The sequence below is a fragment of the Sparus aurata genome, chromosome 8 (genome assembly GCF_900880675.1).
Source record: "Sparus aurata chromosome 8, fSpaAur1.1, whole genome shotgun sequence".
In the NCBI taxonomy this organism is placed as follows: domain Eukaryota; kingdom Metazoa; phylum Chordata; class Actinopteri; order Spariformes; family Sparidae; genus Sparus; species Sparus aurata.
Window position 1 is genome coordinate 3443866 of NC_044194.1, and position 17193 is coordinate 3461058.

Consider the following 17193-nt stretch of genomic DNA (forward strand, 5'->3'; position numbering starts at 1 on the left):
TACGTCACTGTGAACAGGCTGATTGATTGATTGATTTGTAATACTGGGAATCCTTAACATGCAGTGATGGAATGAAACTAAGTACATTTACTCAAGTACTGTTAAGGTAGCCAATGTGAACTTTATTTCCATTTTCTTCTTCAGTATTTTATACTTTACTACATTTTGGTGGCAAATATTTTACCTACACTAGATTTATTTGAAACTTTAGTTACTAGTTACTTTGCAGATTGCTGCTGCATCAGAGCCAAAGTAGTGCAGTTTTAAACCAATTTGGTAAACATTGGACTCAATAATCGTCCAGATTGATAATCCATCGAAACATAAATATAATTTACTTTTATCTGCACTTTTGATATTTAAGTAACTTTAATATCAGGTGTGTTCTGACTTTTACTGAAGCTCTATTTTTACGGTTGATTTTCACTTTTACCAAAGTTACATTTTAACATGATATCTTCACTTTTACTCAAGTGTGACTCACATTTTAATAGCAATCAATGTTTTGATCTCTTGCACTGACTTTTCATAATATCTTATTTTTAATCGGAATTTCTTACAGTTTCATTCAGACATGTTGTGCGGTGTGTGCATAGGAGAAGAAAATTACACACAATTTAAACAAACTTATAATGCTGCAAATAAGAGATAAGGATAAAGTAGGCTGGTATAAAGAATAAGTACAGTAAACCCTGACAAGTCTTCAGTCACATCACTTTCCTTTTATTCCATGTTGACCCCAGAAAATCAGTTCATGTTGACTCTGGAAAGATCTTCAGCAGCACAAAACAACAACTAATAAAACATTACTATTTTCAAGATTCCAGTACTGGTGTCTTCATGTTGATCCTGGAAAATGTGTCTCTCATGTAAAGGTTTGTCTCTTTTGGAAATAATATCTGTGTGCCCTTTATTGGGTTAATGTTTAAAGTATTTCACTATATCCTGTCACGTTTGACCTAAGCTCCCGTAACAGCCATGTGTGTTAACTTTATACCTTTTTATAACCCTGATGTTGAATTGAGTGTGATAGTATCAAAATCTCACTTAAGCCAGACACCATTTGGGGCGAATACACACTTGCATGAGAAAGGAAAATAAACTCAAATGATCCTTTGGTCAAACTCTTCTACAAACTGATATAAACTACTAGAAAATGAAAATGATTACAGCAATTCATACATTCATACACTGATGGTGATGGCTGCCATGCAGGGTGCCGACCTGCACATCAGGAGCAGATTTGGGTTCAGTATCTTGCCCCAGAACATGTCAACATGCAGACCAGGGGAATCAAACCAACAACCTTCCATTAACAAGACACTGGCTCTACCCCTGAGGATGGATGAGCCATAAGTGTAGTCACCATTGCTGATGAACATCTATCAGACGTGACTCCGGCAGAAATGCTCACAGACGAGGTCGTCTTTTAAAGTTTTATTCAGTTCAGTCACATTCACCAGCGTCCTTCTGCACTCTGGTGACCAAATGAAACAGACCACAGCTTGACTGTGGATTTCCCTGGGATTAACATTAGTGGAAAAAAATGGGGATGATGTAAGAACATAACTCAACAAACTATATAACAATGGTCTAGTTGTTGTGATTCATTTCTATGCAGACATGTTTTTATTATATCTTTCAGGACAGTCAATCTCCTCATCAACCTGAATATTCCACATCACGTATCCGTTTACCTGAAACATTTGTCTGAAACACAGCACTATTCAACCGTTACATTTACACACAAATCCCCATTTTCAGATTTCAGATTTTGTTATCTGGAAACCATATTTTTATCTTCACGTTACGAACACTCTCATTGCGACTAATGCCATTCTGCTGAGCCGACCTGTTTTCTCATCCAACACATTTCAGTGTCCTGTTGAAAAAACAAAACTGAAATGAATATGACACTTTATATACACTACTGAAAGTGAGTTTGGGATATTTTAGTGTTTCACTTGATTGTTTATTCTTTGTGAATCCGAATTTTGATTTTTTTCTTTATATTAAATTCAGGAAAGTAATACAATTCCAACATCCGACTCTGGTAATACACTTTTGGGCAAAATATACGCAGCCATATCCCAATATCCCATATATTTTTGGAAGTACGTATATATATATATATATATATATATATATATATATATATATATATATATATATATATATATATATATATATATATATATATATATATATATATATATGTTTGTTGTATTATCAGACAATAAAATACGGTTTGAATTAGGCACCGGGACATTTAAGGATTCGACAAATACTTTGTATTTCCGAGTACTGAGAGTCAGTGCGACATCAAACAACAACACTGACACAAGAACATGAAAAAAACTTATAAATCAGAATCGGATCAATAACGAGGCACACCTGCTTATATCACCGACAGTTGTTCTACTCAGTCTGATTGACAGGAGAGATGATCAGCGGGGCCGAGTTTTTACCGTCCCGATTACTCAAGGGACTGAAGAATGGGTAGAGTTTCTCAGTGAAGCAGCAGCCAGTGATGGAGTAGAAAAGAGTGACAGCGTGAACGTCAAAAAAGGAGACCAGACCCTCCTCATAATCCACAAACACCCCCACCTTCTCAGGTGGAGACCTCAGAGGGATACGGTTTCCAGGGCCACCATTAGCTTTGTGTTCACTGGCATACTTCCACCATATCGCCCAGAAACCATACAAAGGAATCGGCTGGATTTTTCCCTTCCTGTTGATCGACTCTCTGGCCACTCCGAAAAGCCAGTCAGTCTTCCCTTTAACTTGAACCTCAAAATAAAACTTTCCTGAATTGAAACTCTGCTTTGCTAAGACAGAAGTACTTAAAGAGAATCTCTCTGGGTTGTCTGGGAGATTCTGCTTTACATCAACATGTTTCACTTGTTTCCCATCATCAGACAGGATGAGTTCAGGATAGGCTGTGTTGGGATCGAGTGTCACATCCACTGCATACTGCTGGACCCTCTTCAGCTCGGCCTCAAACAGCCTGGTCATGTGTTTATCGAGTATGTCCTGCACAAAAAACACAGCTCTTGCCACAGACCCGTGATATGATGGACGGACGCTGACTCCTGTCCAGTCCTTGGTGGGTGGAGCAGTGTTCAGTGATGGGAAGCTTTGGAGGAGGTGGAGGTGGTCTTCAGACTGTGAGAGCTGCTCCACCTCAGAGCTTCTCTTCTCCAGCTCAGAGATTTCCTGTTCCAGCTCTTTGATGAAGCCTTCAGCCTGTTTCTCTGTCTCTCTCTGCTTCTCTTTGGTGGTCTCGATGAGCTTGGTCAGGCTGCTCTCAACCGATTTCTTCAGAGCTGTTAAAACATGAAAACCATCGGCCTCCTCTCTGTTTGCATCTCTCCTACTGAGCTTCACTGAGCGCTTCATCTCCTGAATCTTCAGTCGTCTCTTCTGGATCATCTGCTGAATTTCAGCGTCTCTCTTCCCCAGCTCAGCCTTCTTTCCTTCATATTCTTCTTTCAGAGGAACAACATCATGTGTCTTGTGGTCTAAAACAGTGCAGAGCATGCAGACACACATCTGGTCGGTCTTACAGAACAGCTCCAGCAGTTTATCGTGCTTCGTACACATCCTGTCTTCCAGATTCCCCACAGGGTCGATCAGCTGATGTCGTTTCAGACGTGATGCTGTCAGATGAGGCTCCAGGTGAGTCTCACAGTAGGAGGCCAGACACACCAGGCAGGACTTCAGGGCCTTCAGTTTGGTTCCAGTGCAGACGTCACAGGGAACTTCTCCTGGTTTGGAAACTTGTTGCTCTGAGCTGCTGCTGCTGGCTTTCTGTTGAGCTGACTGTCTGAACTGAGCAGCCATCTCAGAGATGAACGTGTTGACCTGCAGTTCAGGTCTGGTGTTAAAAACCTCCTTACAGTTGGGACACTGACATGGGACATTAATATTCCAGTGTTGAGTGATGCAGGTTTTACAGAAGTTGTGTCCACATGGTATGGTGACTGGATCAGTGAACACATCCAGACAGATGGAGCACAGAAACTGATCTTCAGTCAGCAGACAGCTGGCAGCAGACATGTTTACAGTCTGAAGAGAACAAAATTGGGGAGAAAAAACAAACAAAAGTGCAATTAGATATCTTACAATTGACTAAAAAACTATGATAAATGGAATATAAAAAAGTCACCCTCAATCATTATATTGGACTCAACTGAGGGCCAAATATTAGAGATATTAATATTATATAAGAGAATGGCTCCACGCAAATAACTCAGGACTTCTTTGGACGAAGATGATTTCTGAATGTATGAGTATGTATGACGGTCGCTTAGCAAGTGACAAGCTGAACCGAGCAATAGGCTCTAACAGAGCGCGTTTTCTCATGCTGTTACCAAAGTTAGCTCTCTCTCCACAGAGCTGTGTCATCGTAGGTACAATCACTGGGTCACACCTCTGCACAAGACCCATCAAAAGAATTACCCATTAAATCCCTAAAAGACGCAGTAAACTCACTATCGTCAGGGAGCATTGTATTTTTTCCCCTGCTAATGCTCATGAGTCCTGCGATGTGTTTGGCTGAGAGAGATTCATGAAGTTTTGAACAGTGAATTGCAGTTCAATGTAATGTACCAGTTATTTTATTTTTTATTTATTTATATGCACAATGATAAAACAAGAATTCTGTTTAATAATACAAAGACAAATAATTGTGCAGGAGAGGAAAAGAAACCCAAAGGGCTTATATAAAATCCCCCCCCCCCCCCAATACAAAATCACTAAAACAAATCAATCAATAGAAAAAGAAAAGAAAAGAAAAGAAAAAGAGAAAAGGGAAAAAACAAAGAAAAACACAATAAACAACAAACAGAAAATATCCATAATATTGCAGATTCATTTCAATTAAAACCCAATGATGCAAAGATGTGACTAGGTCTGTAGGTATTGTTTGAACTTGGTTTTAAATGTATTTATAGAGAAACTAGATTCTAAAAAATGTTTTATATCATTCCCCAGCACTGCACCTTGATAGACAAATGAGAATTTAGCAACAGAGGTCCTACAGAAAGGAATATGTAAATCATTCTTTCTTCTTGTAGAATGTGTATGATAATGTGAGTTAAACTCAAAATAGCTTGGAAAAAAATAGGTAGAGATGCAGGAAGGCAGATTACTTTATACATATGAACCCCTGTTTGGTACTTGTTCACCTCATAAATTGTAAGAAGTTGTAATTGTTTGAATAGTGGTTTTGTTGGGGCTAGATAAGAAGAGTTGGTGGCAATTCTTACATAGGATTTCTGACATCTATGAATTGCTTGTAAATAAGAAGAGTAGGTGCTGGCCCAAATTATATTGCAGTATGAGATATGAGAATAGATTAAACTGTAATACAAGGTTAGAAGTGTACTTTTTTTCAAATGTTGTTTTACCCTTATTATAATGCCTAAAGATTTTGAAACCTTTTTACAAACAAATTCACAATGATTCTTAAAGCAAAGTTTTTCATCAATGTAGAAGCCCAAGAATTTCGCTGATGAAACTTGTGCAAGTACGCTATCATTGATATAGATTTTAGCTTTATCTGCATTGTAATTCTTGTTTTTATTTCTGAAAATAATGAAGTTTGACTTTTTGACATTCAATGATAACTTATTTAACTTAAACCAATAAGAAAAATGGAAAAGTCCAGTATTAGCTTTAGCAATAAGGGAATCAAAATTCTTGTCAGTGACAAGGAGGTTTGTATCATCAGCGAAAACAATAGGCGACAATAAACTTGATGCATTTACAAGAACATTAACATATATCAAAAACAACAGGGGTCCCAATATGGACCCTTGTGGGACACCACACTTTAGTACAGCCCGCTGTGATTGGACACCATTGAAGACAACAAATTGCTCTCTATTGTGTAGGTAATTTGCAATCGATTGTAAAACATGTTTTCTAAAACCATAGCATGACATTTTTGATAACAAAATTTCATAATTTATCGTATCAAAAGCCTTTGATAAATCTAAGAAGAAATGCCTAAAGTGTATTCATTTTTTTCCAGTGCAGCAGTGATTTTTTCTCTGAGGAACAAAAGAGCCATATATGTAGAATAGTTTTTCCTAAACCCAAACTGATGTTCAAACAAAATATTATTAGTAGTTAGATGTTTCATAATTCTGCTGTATACCAACTTTTCAAGAATTTTAGAAAAACAAGGCAATATTGATATGGGACGATAGTTAGAGAATACAGTTGGATCATCTAATTTAAAGAGCGGAATAACCTTGGCAATTTTGAAGGCTTGAGGGATAACACCTGATTCAAGGGACATGGAAAAGATGAATGTTAGGGGATCAATGATTAGAGAGGCTATCTTTTTGATCAATGAGGCAGGAATCTCGTCATGGCCAGCAGAGGTGTTTTTGAGACTCATAATAATATCAAGTACTTCCGTGGTCTTTACAGGCTCAAAAACATTTATGGAAACATACTCTTTACTTATGAAATCAGTGGGAGAACCAATAGTGTCACCAATATGTTTTGCAAGACATGGTCCCACATTCACAAAAAAGTCATTAAATCTATTTGCAATTTGGGGTGGCTCTGTTATCTTTACTTCACCATCCTGGAATTCAGCTGGGGATAGAGAAGATGCATGTTTCATATTGAGCAATTGTTTCAGATTGTCCCATGTAGATCTAATGTTAAGTAGAACTTCTAAATTGGTCACTATAATACTCCCGTTTAGCATTTCTAAGAAAATGATTGTACTTATTCCTAAATGATTTGTATGCAGCATAGTTTAGAGGAGTAGGACTTTGTATGTATTTTTTATACAATTTATTTTTCTTCAAGGCAGATTTTCTAAGTTCAGTAGTAAACCATGGTTTGTTCATGCCTGCAGTGTTTTTGTTACTGTTATTTATATGAGGAAAACATTGGTCAAAAACAGAATAAAACTTGGTAAAAAAATTATCATAAGCTATATTTACATTCAAAGCCTCATATACAGCTTCCCAAGACAATTTTGCCAACATTTCTCTGAAGGTGTTGATATTCTTTTCATTGAACCTGCGAGATGGAATCTTCTTTGGTTCAGACATATTTGATTTACCACACAAGACAGAAAGCTGAAAAACCGGCATATGATCTGAGATATCTGTATAAAGAATACCAGATTTAGTAACATTAGAAAATGCATTAGTAAAAATGTTATCAATCAGTGTAGAGGATTTACTAGTTATTCTTGTGGGCTTGTTAATTAAAGGGTAGAAATAATTGGAGGACAGTAAGTTCATAAAATCATCAATGTGTTGTTTGATTTCCTCATTCAGAAGGTTGATATTAAAATCACCTAGTAAATAACAAGGTTTATTCTCCTTGTCAACATGTTCCAATACCTCTAGCAGACCTTCTTTAAACTCGTTGATGTTGGTATTTGGAGGACGATATATACAACCTATAATCACTTTTTTTTTCTCTTTCAGGACAACAGTTTGAACCTCTAGAAAAACAGCTTCACTGTTGCAGTCTTGAAACTTCAATTCAAGATCAGTTCTTTGTTTAAAATCAAGACCCTTACGAACATATAGAGAAACTCCACCACCTCTACTTCCTCTACATCTGTGTGTGGCTGAATAGCCAGCAATTTCAAATAGGGAGTTAATATCCTCTGTGAGCCATGTTTCAGTTAATGCAATAATTGAGAAGATGTGATTTAATGATGAAAGATAATGATAGAAATTGTCATAATTTTTAGGGAGACTTCTTATATTCAGATGTAGAGTAGAAAAGATGTTAGATTCTCTGTAGGCTGAAATAAAAGAATTAAAATGTTTTTCCGAGAAATAATCACATGAAGATGAGCAATGAGCTGTATCATACGAATCAGCATTTATGGATACATTATTTAAAGGCAAAAATAAATCAGGATTAAATAAATCATTGTAGACCTTATCATCATTTTGAAGCTGCTGTAAATTAAGATCATGATTAGTTAGGACATTAGCCAGGGCATAATTTGAGTTATTTCCCCTTTCATCATATGAACACTGGGCTTGTTTAGCCATAAATTATTTAAAACAGGTGGATACATGGTTTACAAAAAACCTTGGGTGACATATTACTACCACTAATTATTATGCTTTTCTCTCCTGGGCTGTACAATGAGTCTGTCATATTTAAGATAGGCCCATTCTCCTCTTGCTCTTGCAGCTCTCATCTCAGGTAGCAGTTCTTTGCGTTTTTGGCGCACAGCATCCGTGAAGTCTTCATTCACATAGATGTTAGTACCTTTTAGATGGTTGGCTTTTGAGAGGATTACTTGCCTATCTTTGTACCTACATAACTTCACTATCATGGATCTTGGCCTTTTGCCCTCACCATCATTTGATGGCCTTCCAATACGGTGTGCTCTTTCTATTTCAATAAGTTTTTGGTCGATTTTCATTTTTTCACTTAAAATTTCTCTAAGTAGTTTGCAGATAAATAGAAACGTATGAAAGCCAAAAAGCTTAGTGTTTATTTAAAGTCAGCCTCAGAAAGTCAAAACTGTGAGAAAAGTTTTTTCTAGTTATTCGATAAAAAATCATAATTAGGAGTAGAAATTAAATTACTTGATAAATGTTGACTTTTTATCTCACAAACATGACTTTTTAATTGAATTACTAGGACTTATCTTTCAATTATGACTTTCTATCTCTTAATTATGACTTTTACCTAATACTTTTTAAAATGTTCTCTCATATCTATAACTTTTATCTCATCACTAGATCTTTTAAAATCTAATTATGACTTTTATCTAATCATTTTATATTTTTCTCTCACATTTTCAACTTTTTCTCTAATAATTACAACTTTTTTAAATCAAATAACTAGCACTTATTTCCTAATTATTACCTTTTATCTCATAATTATAACCAACCAAAAAACATCGCAAGCCTTTTGGTTCTTGAATTTAAACCGTTCCAGAAACACAATGTGATCCCTGTGTTACTGTAACAACACACACTGAATAATATAATAATATTCCTGTAGTATTCCTGTTGTTTAGATCATCCATAGAGGTAATACAGTGTTAAAGTAGTCCAAACATTTAGAGTTCCAGATGATTATTGAGTTTAACAGATTCATCTTTAGCTAGTATTTATCTGTATCATTTGTTTTAATGTAGCAGTTGAGGCAGTAAAGCTGAAGATGAATCACTTTCTGTATCCAAAGAGCTTTAGTGTAATGACAGAGAGCTGGAAGTATTTAATCAGTATTGTATTGTGTGGCTGTCTAAAAAGTGACTTTTCCAGCCTGATGATGAAACAGAGAATCAGACACGATCAGTGTGGAGACGGAAAAAGATGGATGCTGCTCTGGACTGTGCTTCAGTTTTAACGTTTCAGTGTTAGTCCTGTCTGAGTAGAACTGAGGTTTACAGGTAAGAGGAACTGTTTGGAAACACGGTAAGAACTATGTGCTGTTACTCACCTGAGAATCTGCTGTTTCACTGAAACACTCGACGTTTTCTTTCTGTAGAGACACACTTGTCTGGACTGCAGCGCTGTCATGTCCGTCCACAGCAGAATTATCCCGCCGTTATTATTTCGCTTCTCAATTCTGAATTAAACGTACGAACACGGACATTGTTGTTAGCTCGCAGAGGAGGTCTTCACAGAGCTGAACAGAACCGAGCCGAGCCGAGCCAGGGAGAGCGCGAGACTGTTGTGTTTTGCTTCCGGGATAGTGATGGCGGTTGTTGTAGTTTTTTCCCGCAAAACTTTATTAACACTTGGTAAAGCGACGAAGACACGCCCCTTTCCTGTTTGCCCCATGTAAGCTTATTTCCGAAAAATAAAAAAATATTATAATTTTTTTATCCCGCTTAAATTGTGTCATTGGTCATACATGTGATGTTTGTCTATTTAAGAGATAATTTTCCAAATCAATAAAGTCTCAGTTTGTCAAAAGACTAATGAAATAAAAGGCTGTGAAAATGCATATTTATAAAGAACACACAGCCAACAGATGTTAGCGACACTGTCTCGTTGACCGCTCACCATAACCTGTAACTTAAACATTATAGAGCTGCTGCTGCATATTAACAGCTAATAGAACTGACCGACTCTCTATTCACATAACTACAGTTGTCAATATGATATCAGATTTATTGTGATTTTCACTTTTTTACTACCTTTTCTGTGCCGAGGTGGCGGCCATGTTGTTGTTGGTGACATGTGCTGAGTGAGATGATATAGTTCACTGAGCGCTTTAACACAAAACAACATGAGGTTATACTTCATTTACGACAAACTAAGGCTTTACTGACTCGGAAAATTATCTTTCAAATTGACAAACTTCATGTGATTCATGATCCAATTTAAGCGGAATCAATACATTATTTCTCTATGTTTACTACCATACAAAGTTTTTTCTGGAATAAGGTTCCATAGGGTCTGAGGGAAAAGGGCTTATAGAAAGCTGAAGACATGCTTTAAAAAAAATATTTTTCAAGTGAAGAAATTTGCAGTTTGTCATAATTTTAGTAAAATATCATGTAGTTTTGTGTGAAACCGCTCAGTGAACTACATCGTCTCACTCAACAGACGTCACCAACACTGAAACTGCCTCCAACTCAGCACAGAAAAGGTACTAAAAGAGATGGAAATCACAATAAATCTGACCATATTGACCACAGACTTATTTACACACACACCGTATTAACTGGATTGGCCCGTTGCAGCGATACGTTAGTGCATCCACCATATTGGATGTGGCAGGTTTGTCCTGTAAACAAATACAAGTAGCCTGAAAACTGTTGGTTTTCGGAATAAGAAGCATGAACATTTACATTTAACTGATTGTTGTTTTTAGATTAAATTATTTATATTCCTGTGCGTTCTAATAATGACATCATTGAGACAAATGATTAGCAAAGTCTGCAATTCAAAATAAGACACTGCAACTGGCAGAGAGTCTGCTTTCTCTTCTTTTAGCAGTGAAGTGAAACACTACATTACAGAATATTATAGACACTTATTTTATTGTGTACATTTGCAGGAGGCTAATAATTGATTGATGACAGTGATGTTTGTCAAGTTAAAAGGTCATTTTGAGCCTTAATTTGTTATTAAAGTAAAAGCTCATCTAGTTTTGTGGTGAAGTGCTCAGTGAACTACATCATCTCGCTCAACACACGTCACCAACAACAACATGGCCGCCAACTCGACACAGAATTGGTACTAAAAGAGATTAAAATCATAATAAATCTAATCATATTGACAAGTGTAGTTATGTGTCTTAACTACAGTTACAGTCTTATATTTAATTAGTTTAATGACAGACTGCAACTTTCCCAAGTTGATAAAATATCTTTTAATTTGACAAACATCATATTTGTAGTTCACGTCAAAATTCAGAGGGGATGTAAATAGTATTTGTTTTTTCCATTCACTACCATACAAAGTTCTTTCTGAAAAGAGTTCCCATGAGACAAAAAGAAAGAGGTCGGACTTCTGCTTCCTTTATTTTAGAAGTATTCATTAAATGTTGTTTTTCTGTTGTCTAATATAAAGTAGTGCAGTAATGACTTAATTAGGGTCATTACATCATTGAATCTCGCTTTAGGGCCACCACACTAACACCCAACATGAAGAAATCCAAAAGAGTCCAGAAAATGAAAAAAAAAACAACTTCAGACAGTCGGTTACTGAATCAAACACTAAACAGACTGTGATCCTCTTTTCATCATGTTATGAACAAAACAAGAGAAAATAAAATTACTTTATGTTATACATTAAATGTTCTTCAGGAATTTGTTAGTGAATAAAAGTATTTAAAGAACCGAAAATGCTGATTATTTTTGTTGAATAGTTTGTTTCTGATGATTTAACAGTTCTTAGAAAAATAAAAAAACGTTACATCATATCAATCAGAGCGTCAGTGTGACACATTAAAGAAAAACATTGGCAGACAGAAATGCTTCATCAGAATCTGAAAAAATAAATATAATCAGTAAATACACATTTATTACATTACATGATGTGAATCTTTCTATAGAAAATCAAATGTTTGTTCTACTCAGTGTGATTGACAGGAGAGATGATCAGAGGAGCAGAGTTTTTACCACCATAATTATTAGATGGACTGAAGTATGGGAAGAGTTTCTGAGTGAAGCAGCAGCCAGTAAAGGAGTAGATAAGAGCTGCAGCATCAACGTCATAAAAGGAGACCAGACCCTCCTCATAATCCACAAACACCCCCACCTTCTCAGGCCGACACTTCAGAGAGAGACGGACACGAGGGACAGCACCAGCTTTGTACTCATTTTCATTCCTCAAACATATCGTCCAGTAACCATTCTGAGGAGACAGTGTGATGTTTCCCTTCCTGTTGATCGACTCTCTGGCCACTCCTAAATCCCACTCAGTCTTCCCTTTAACTTGAACCTCATAATAAAATCTTCCTGAAGAGAAACTCTGCTTTGCTAAGACATTAACACATTTATCAAATCTCTCTGGGTTGTCTGGGAGTTTCTTCTTTACATCACCACAGTTAACTTGTTTTCCATCACCAGACAGGATGAGGTTGGGTTGTGCTGTATCAGGATCAAGTGTCACATCCACTGCATACTGCTGGACCCTCTTCAGCTCGGCCTCAAACAGCTTCTTCATCTGTTTACTGAGCGTCTCCTCCAGCTGATTCACAGCTCTCACCACAGTCCCCTCATATGAAGGTGGACGGACGCTGACTCCTGTCCAGTCCTTGGTGGGTGGAGCAGCGTTCAGTGATGGGAAGCTTTGGAAGAATTCAAACAGGGTCTCTTTAGACCTTGAGATCTTCTCCACCTCAGAGCTTCTCTTCTCCAGCTCAGAGATTTCCTGTTCCAGCTCTTTGATGAAGCCTTCAGCCTGTTTCTCTGTCTCTCTCTGCTTCTCTTTGATGGTGTCGATGAGCTCGGCCTGGCTTCTCTCAACAGACTCCTTCAGAGCGCTGAAGACCTGAACACCAGCTGCTATCTCTCTGTCTGCATCTTTCTTACTGAGCTCCACTGAGCGCTTCATCTCCTCAATCTTCAGTCGTCTCTTCTGGATCATCTGCTGAATTTCAGCGTCTCTCTTCCCCAGCTCGGCCTTCTTTCCTTCATATCCTTCTTTCAGAGGAACAACAGAATGTCCCTGGTGGTCTGAATAGGTGCAGAGTATGCAGACACACATCTGGTCGGTCTTACAGAACAGCTCCAGCAGTTTATCGTGCTTCGTACACATCCTGCCTTCCAGGTTATCCACAGGGTCGATCAGCTGATGTCTTTTCAGCTGTTTAGCTGTCAGATGAGGCTCCAGGTGAGTCTCACAGTAGGAGGCCAGACACACCAGGCAGGACTTCAGGGCCTTCAGTTTGGTTCCAGTGCAGACGTCACAGGGAACTTCTCCTGGTTTGGAAACTTGTTGCTCTGAGCTGCTGCTGCTGGCTTTCTGTTGAGCTGACTGTCTGAACTGAGCAGCCATCTCAGAGATGAACGTGTTGACCTGCAGTTCAGGTCTGGTGTTGAAAATCTTTTTACAGTTGGGACACTGACACCTAACATTTTTATCCCAGTGTTGAGTGATGCAGGTTTTACAGAAGTTGTGTCCACATGGTATGGTGACTGGATCAGTGAACACATCCAGACAGATGGAGCACAGAAACTGATCTTCAGTCAGCAGACAGCTGGCAGCAGACATGTTGACAGTCTGAGGATTAAAAGTGAGAAAAAGAAAACTAATTAGATATCTCTTGATTAAATGTTTCATAAACTATGTATATTGCACTATAAGGTGAGTAATATTAAGTTCTGTTGTTGTACTACACCCAACTGAGGTACAGAGTTACTCAGAAGTTTGTGCAACTCAAATTAGTGCTGCGATTGCCAATGAGTTTGCGTCTGAATGTGTAAGTTTGATGCTCAGTGTCATCATTAAAACATGAGGAAACTTTAACCTCCACGTGTTCATGGAACAAAAGTAGATAAAATTAAGACAAGCTAAAGACAGAAAATGTAGAAATAGAGAAGCAGGAGGAGGAGGTGGTGTTACTGTGGATGTTAATATTGATGTTAATGCAGTCAAACTCACTTTCACAATTTGTTTTATGCTGTAGTTTCAATTCAAGTGTAAGAACACAAACCAAATCTCCTCATCCACTATTTTGTTTACGTTGCAGTGATCATATGTTGTTTATTTAATAACAGCTTAATTTCTCAGTTATCATTGGCTGAAATAGTTCTTCAATTATTTATATTTGAGCCCTGAGTGGAACTTTCTGTCTGTGTAGTGTTCAGGTTTTGTGTTAATACAGATTTCTGAAACACAGAGAATATTTTCAGCTGGACAAAGTCACACAGCATGTAGCTGCAGACACATTAAAGAAGCAAGGACAGGGTTCAAGGTTTCTAACTACTGAGAGGAGACCGGGGATGGATGTAATAAAGATAAGGGATAACATCAGAGTCATGTCATCAATTTCATGTATAACCACTCCCTCCCTGATCTTGCAGTATGAATTTGCATGGCTGTGAGAAGAAGTGTGCAGAGTCTACAGCCAAAACATACATGTCCATGCAACAAAGTCATTTTTTGGACCAAGTCTATATTTTGATCAGTACTGATACTGTTGAAGTTTGAATTAGGTAACTTGTATTACTTTAAAGAGTTGGTTCTTACATAAAATGTGAGTCTTTTCATCTATGCTAATTTCAAACAACCATGCTGATACAACAAGCTAAACAATGACTGAGAGGGGTGGGGATGGTTGTAACACCTTTTAAGAAAATGTTAAAAACCATCCCATAATCACAATTCTCATATTTTCTCTATCCTACTCCTTTTTTTTCAGTATGCCAATACAGTAGGTGATGAAAACGAATAGGGGTGTGTCTTCACATGTACTTGAAGTTGCATCAGATGAAGTGAGGCCGGGTAAAACAGTGAGATCAGTCGCCAAAGACTACTCCATCTGCCATTTGACACTGAGCAGGTACTGCAAGAAATCAAAACCTCAAAGAACAAGGTCCAAGAAAGCTGCCCAGTGTGGTTTATCACAGCAATCAAAAAGTCTTTGATGGACAGCAAATTCCAAACCCAAAGAAAAGGGTAAATTGCAAGTTATAGATCTACGAAAAACTGCACACCTAGAAAACCTACATACATCTGTCACCACTGTGACTCTGGTCACTCTGATTAGACGGATAACACACACAGATACACACACTCAGGTTCATGTTTTATTATTTAAGACAGGCACATTGTGCATGTTTGTTGTTTTACTACCTCTGACCTGCTGAAGGTTTCCATCTTTATGTGTATAACATTCTTAGGTATTATCACTGAATTTTCTTCTTTCTACTAGGGCTGTAACGACACACGTATCAAAACCGAAATCGCGACATGCACAAACCTGTCTCGCGGTGTGAGAAGGCAGAATTGCGACACAAGTTCCTGTCCAGATCCAGCCCTTTGAGTAACAATAAGTAGCCCCTTTCACACAGAGACGCTGCATTAACACCACAGGTGGTTCATCAATTCTCCGCCGATGGTCGTTCACTCAGAGCGAAGCACCGCCGGAGTGAAAGATCTCCGCTGTGAATTCACACAGAAAGCCGGCGCTGCGGGACGGAGGCTGTTTTCCGAAAGTTCACTGAAGTCTCGGTCCGGAGGGCTGACGGTCGCGGAGATTTTTTTTTTCATCACGAACACTCGGTGAGTTAAAGTTTTTTGCTGGTGACAGACGCTGTTTTTCGGGCAGAAATGTCGCGAGGAGTCGGTAGGACAGGCGGGAGGACGGACACTTCTCCACTATATCTGTGGTATCTTTTTCCTCATATAATTTGCCAAAGACAGTTACAGTTACTACGTTACTTTTGTTTGGTTCTGTAACGTTGCTTTGTGGGACATTTCTGTTTATTAAGTTGAGTGAGGGACCTGTGCAGTCATCAGACTGTATGACACCCACTCCATATGCGCAGCTGGCTCATCCATTCACACTGGTTCAGTTTCCCAGTACTGCGCCTCTGATACTATCAGACGAGTTTCATATACAGAAGTTATTGGAATGTTACATAAATAAAATGTTTAATTTTATTCTAAAAAATCGAGGTTTGTATCGAACCGTGGGTCAAAAATCGTGATACAAACCGAATCATGAGTTTGGTGTATCGTTACAGCCCTACTTTCTACTGACGTTAGGGTCCACACCACTGACACTGTTCTTCTTTTAGCCATCAGTGTTAAGTTTTTTTGAAGTGCAGCAAAGGAAGATGCTTTAGTGTTGGCACATGCACAATAAACCTAAATAGATGCATATTTTTTAGTGTGGTCTCAGTTTTTAGTTATTCAATCTTACTGTTACAATTGACCCCAGGTTGTGTTACAACTTACCCTGGTAGTGGGGAAGGCTGTAACAATAGCACTCCTCGCATTTGACATCAAATATTGAATTTTATGATATACAGTATTTGAAGAAGTTAAGGACATTGCTATTCAAGTAGACGGATGAGGGTACCTGAGTGCCCTAGCACAAACATTCTGCAAGTTATAGGAGCTGAGACAAAAAGTGTTACAACCATCGCTGGTCTCCCCCTACTGTTTAACAGCTACATAAGTTGAAAACAGCAATTTTGTACCTTTTATACACAATATAATACACTGTCAGATAATGTCAGACACTGTGCTCTGAGCTAGGCTAGTTAGCCTTTAGCAGACTAGTTTATCTGGTTTGTCTATGTTATGGTTGGATTGAGCTGCTGTGCTTTACAGTAAAGGTATGTTGTATAACAAACTCAATAAATATCAGGTATCAAGCATGATGTTTTAATATCAGATACTATTTTTAACTCAATTCAACCAAATATTTCTGCAGTTTGTCTTTGTGTGGCCGTTTACTCACCAGTGTTTGTCAGAGATTCTGCTGTCTTGTTGAGACAGTTTCCTGCAGAGAGAAACACAGAGACTCTTCTGGACTGCAGCTGTGCTGTCACTCAAATTTTCACAGTCATTTGAGGACATGTGACATTGAGGCTTCCTCTCTGTCAGTGCTGCTCCTCCTCTCAGTGCTGCTCTGTGAGCTCTAAATGGTAAATAGATATAGCTTGGCACTAGGATGAGTTTTTATCTTAGTTTCTTATTATGTTTTACAATGGAAGTTTACAGCAGCCAGTATATTTATTAGAGATGCACCGATCGATCGGCAACCGAT

At 37.9% G+C, this 17193-nt stretch overlaps 2 protein-coding genes across 2 annotated transcripts; both read right to left on the reverse strand.

Annotated features, from left to right (window-relative positions):
• Nucleotides 1-702: 702 nt before the first annotated feature.
• LOC115586074 (zinc finger protein RFP-like) lies at nt 703-3655 on the reverse strand. The gene is made up of 2 exons (XM_030424836.1): nt 2395-3655; nt 703-1882 (listed from the first exon to the last, which is right to left on the reverse strand). Exon 1 carries the CDS (start codon nt 3601-3603, stop codon nt 2419-2421), a length of 1185 nt encoding a protein of 394 aa, XP_030280696.1. The 5' UTR covers nt 3604-3655; the 3' UTR covers nt 703-1882; nt 2395-2418.
• Nucleotides 3656-12027: 8372 nt separating this feature from the next.
• LOC115586194 (E3 ubiquitin-protein ligase TRIM21-like) lies at nt 12028-16970 on the reverse strand. Its single transcript, XM_030425014.1, has 2 exons — nt 16885-16970; nt 12028-13694 (listed from the first exon to the last, which is right to left on the reverse strand). Exon 2 carries the CDS (start codon nt 13683-13685, stop codon nt 12039-12041), a length of 1647 nt encoding a protein of 548 aa, XP_030280874.1. The 5' UTR covers nt 13686-13694; nt 16885-16970; the 3' UTR covers nt 12028-12038.
• Nucleotides 16971-17193: the final 223 nt, after the last annotated feature.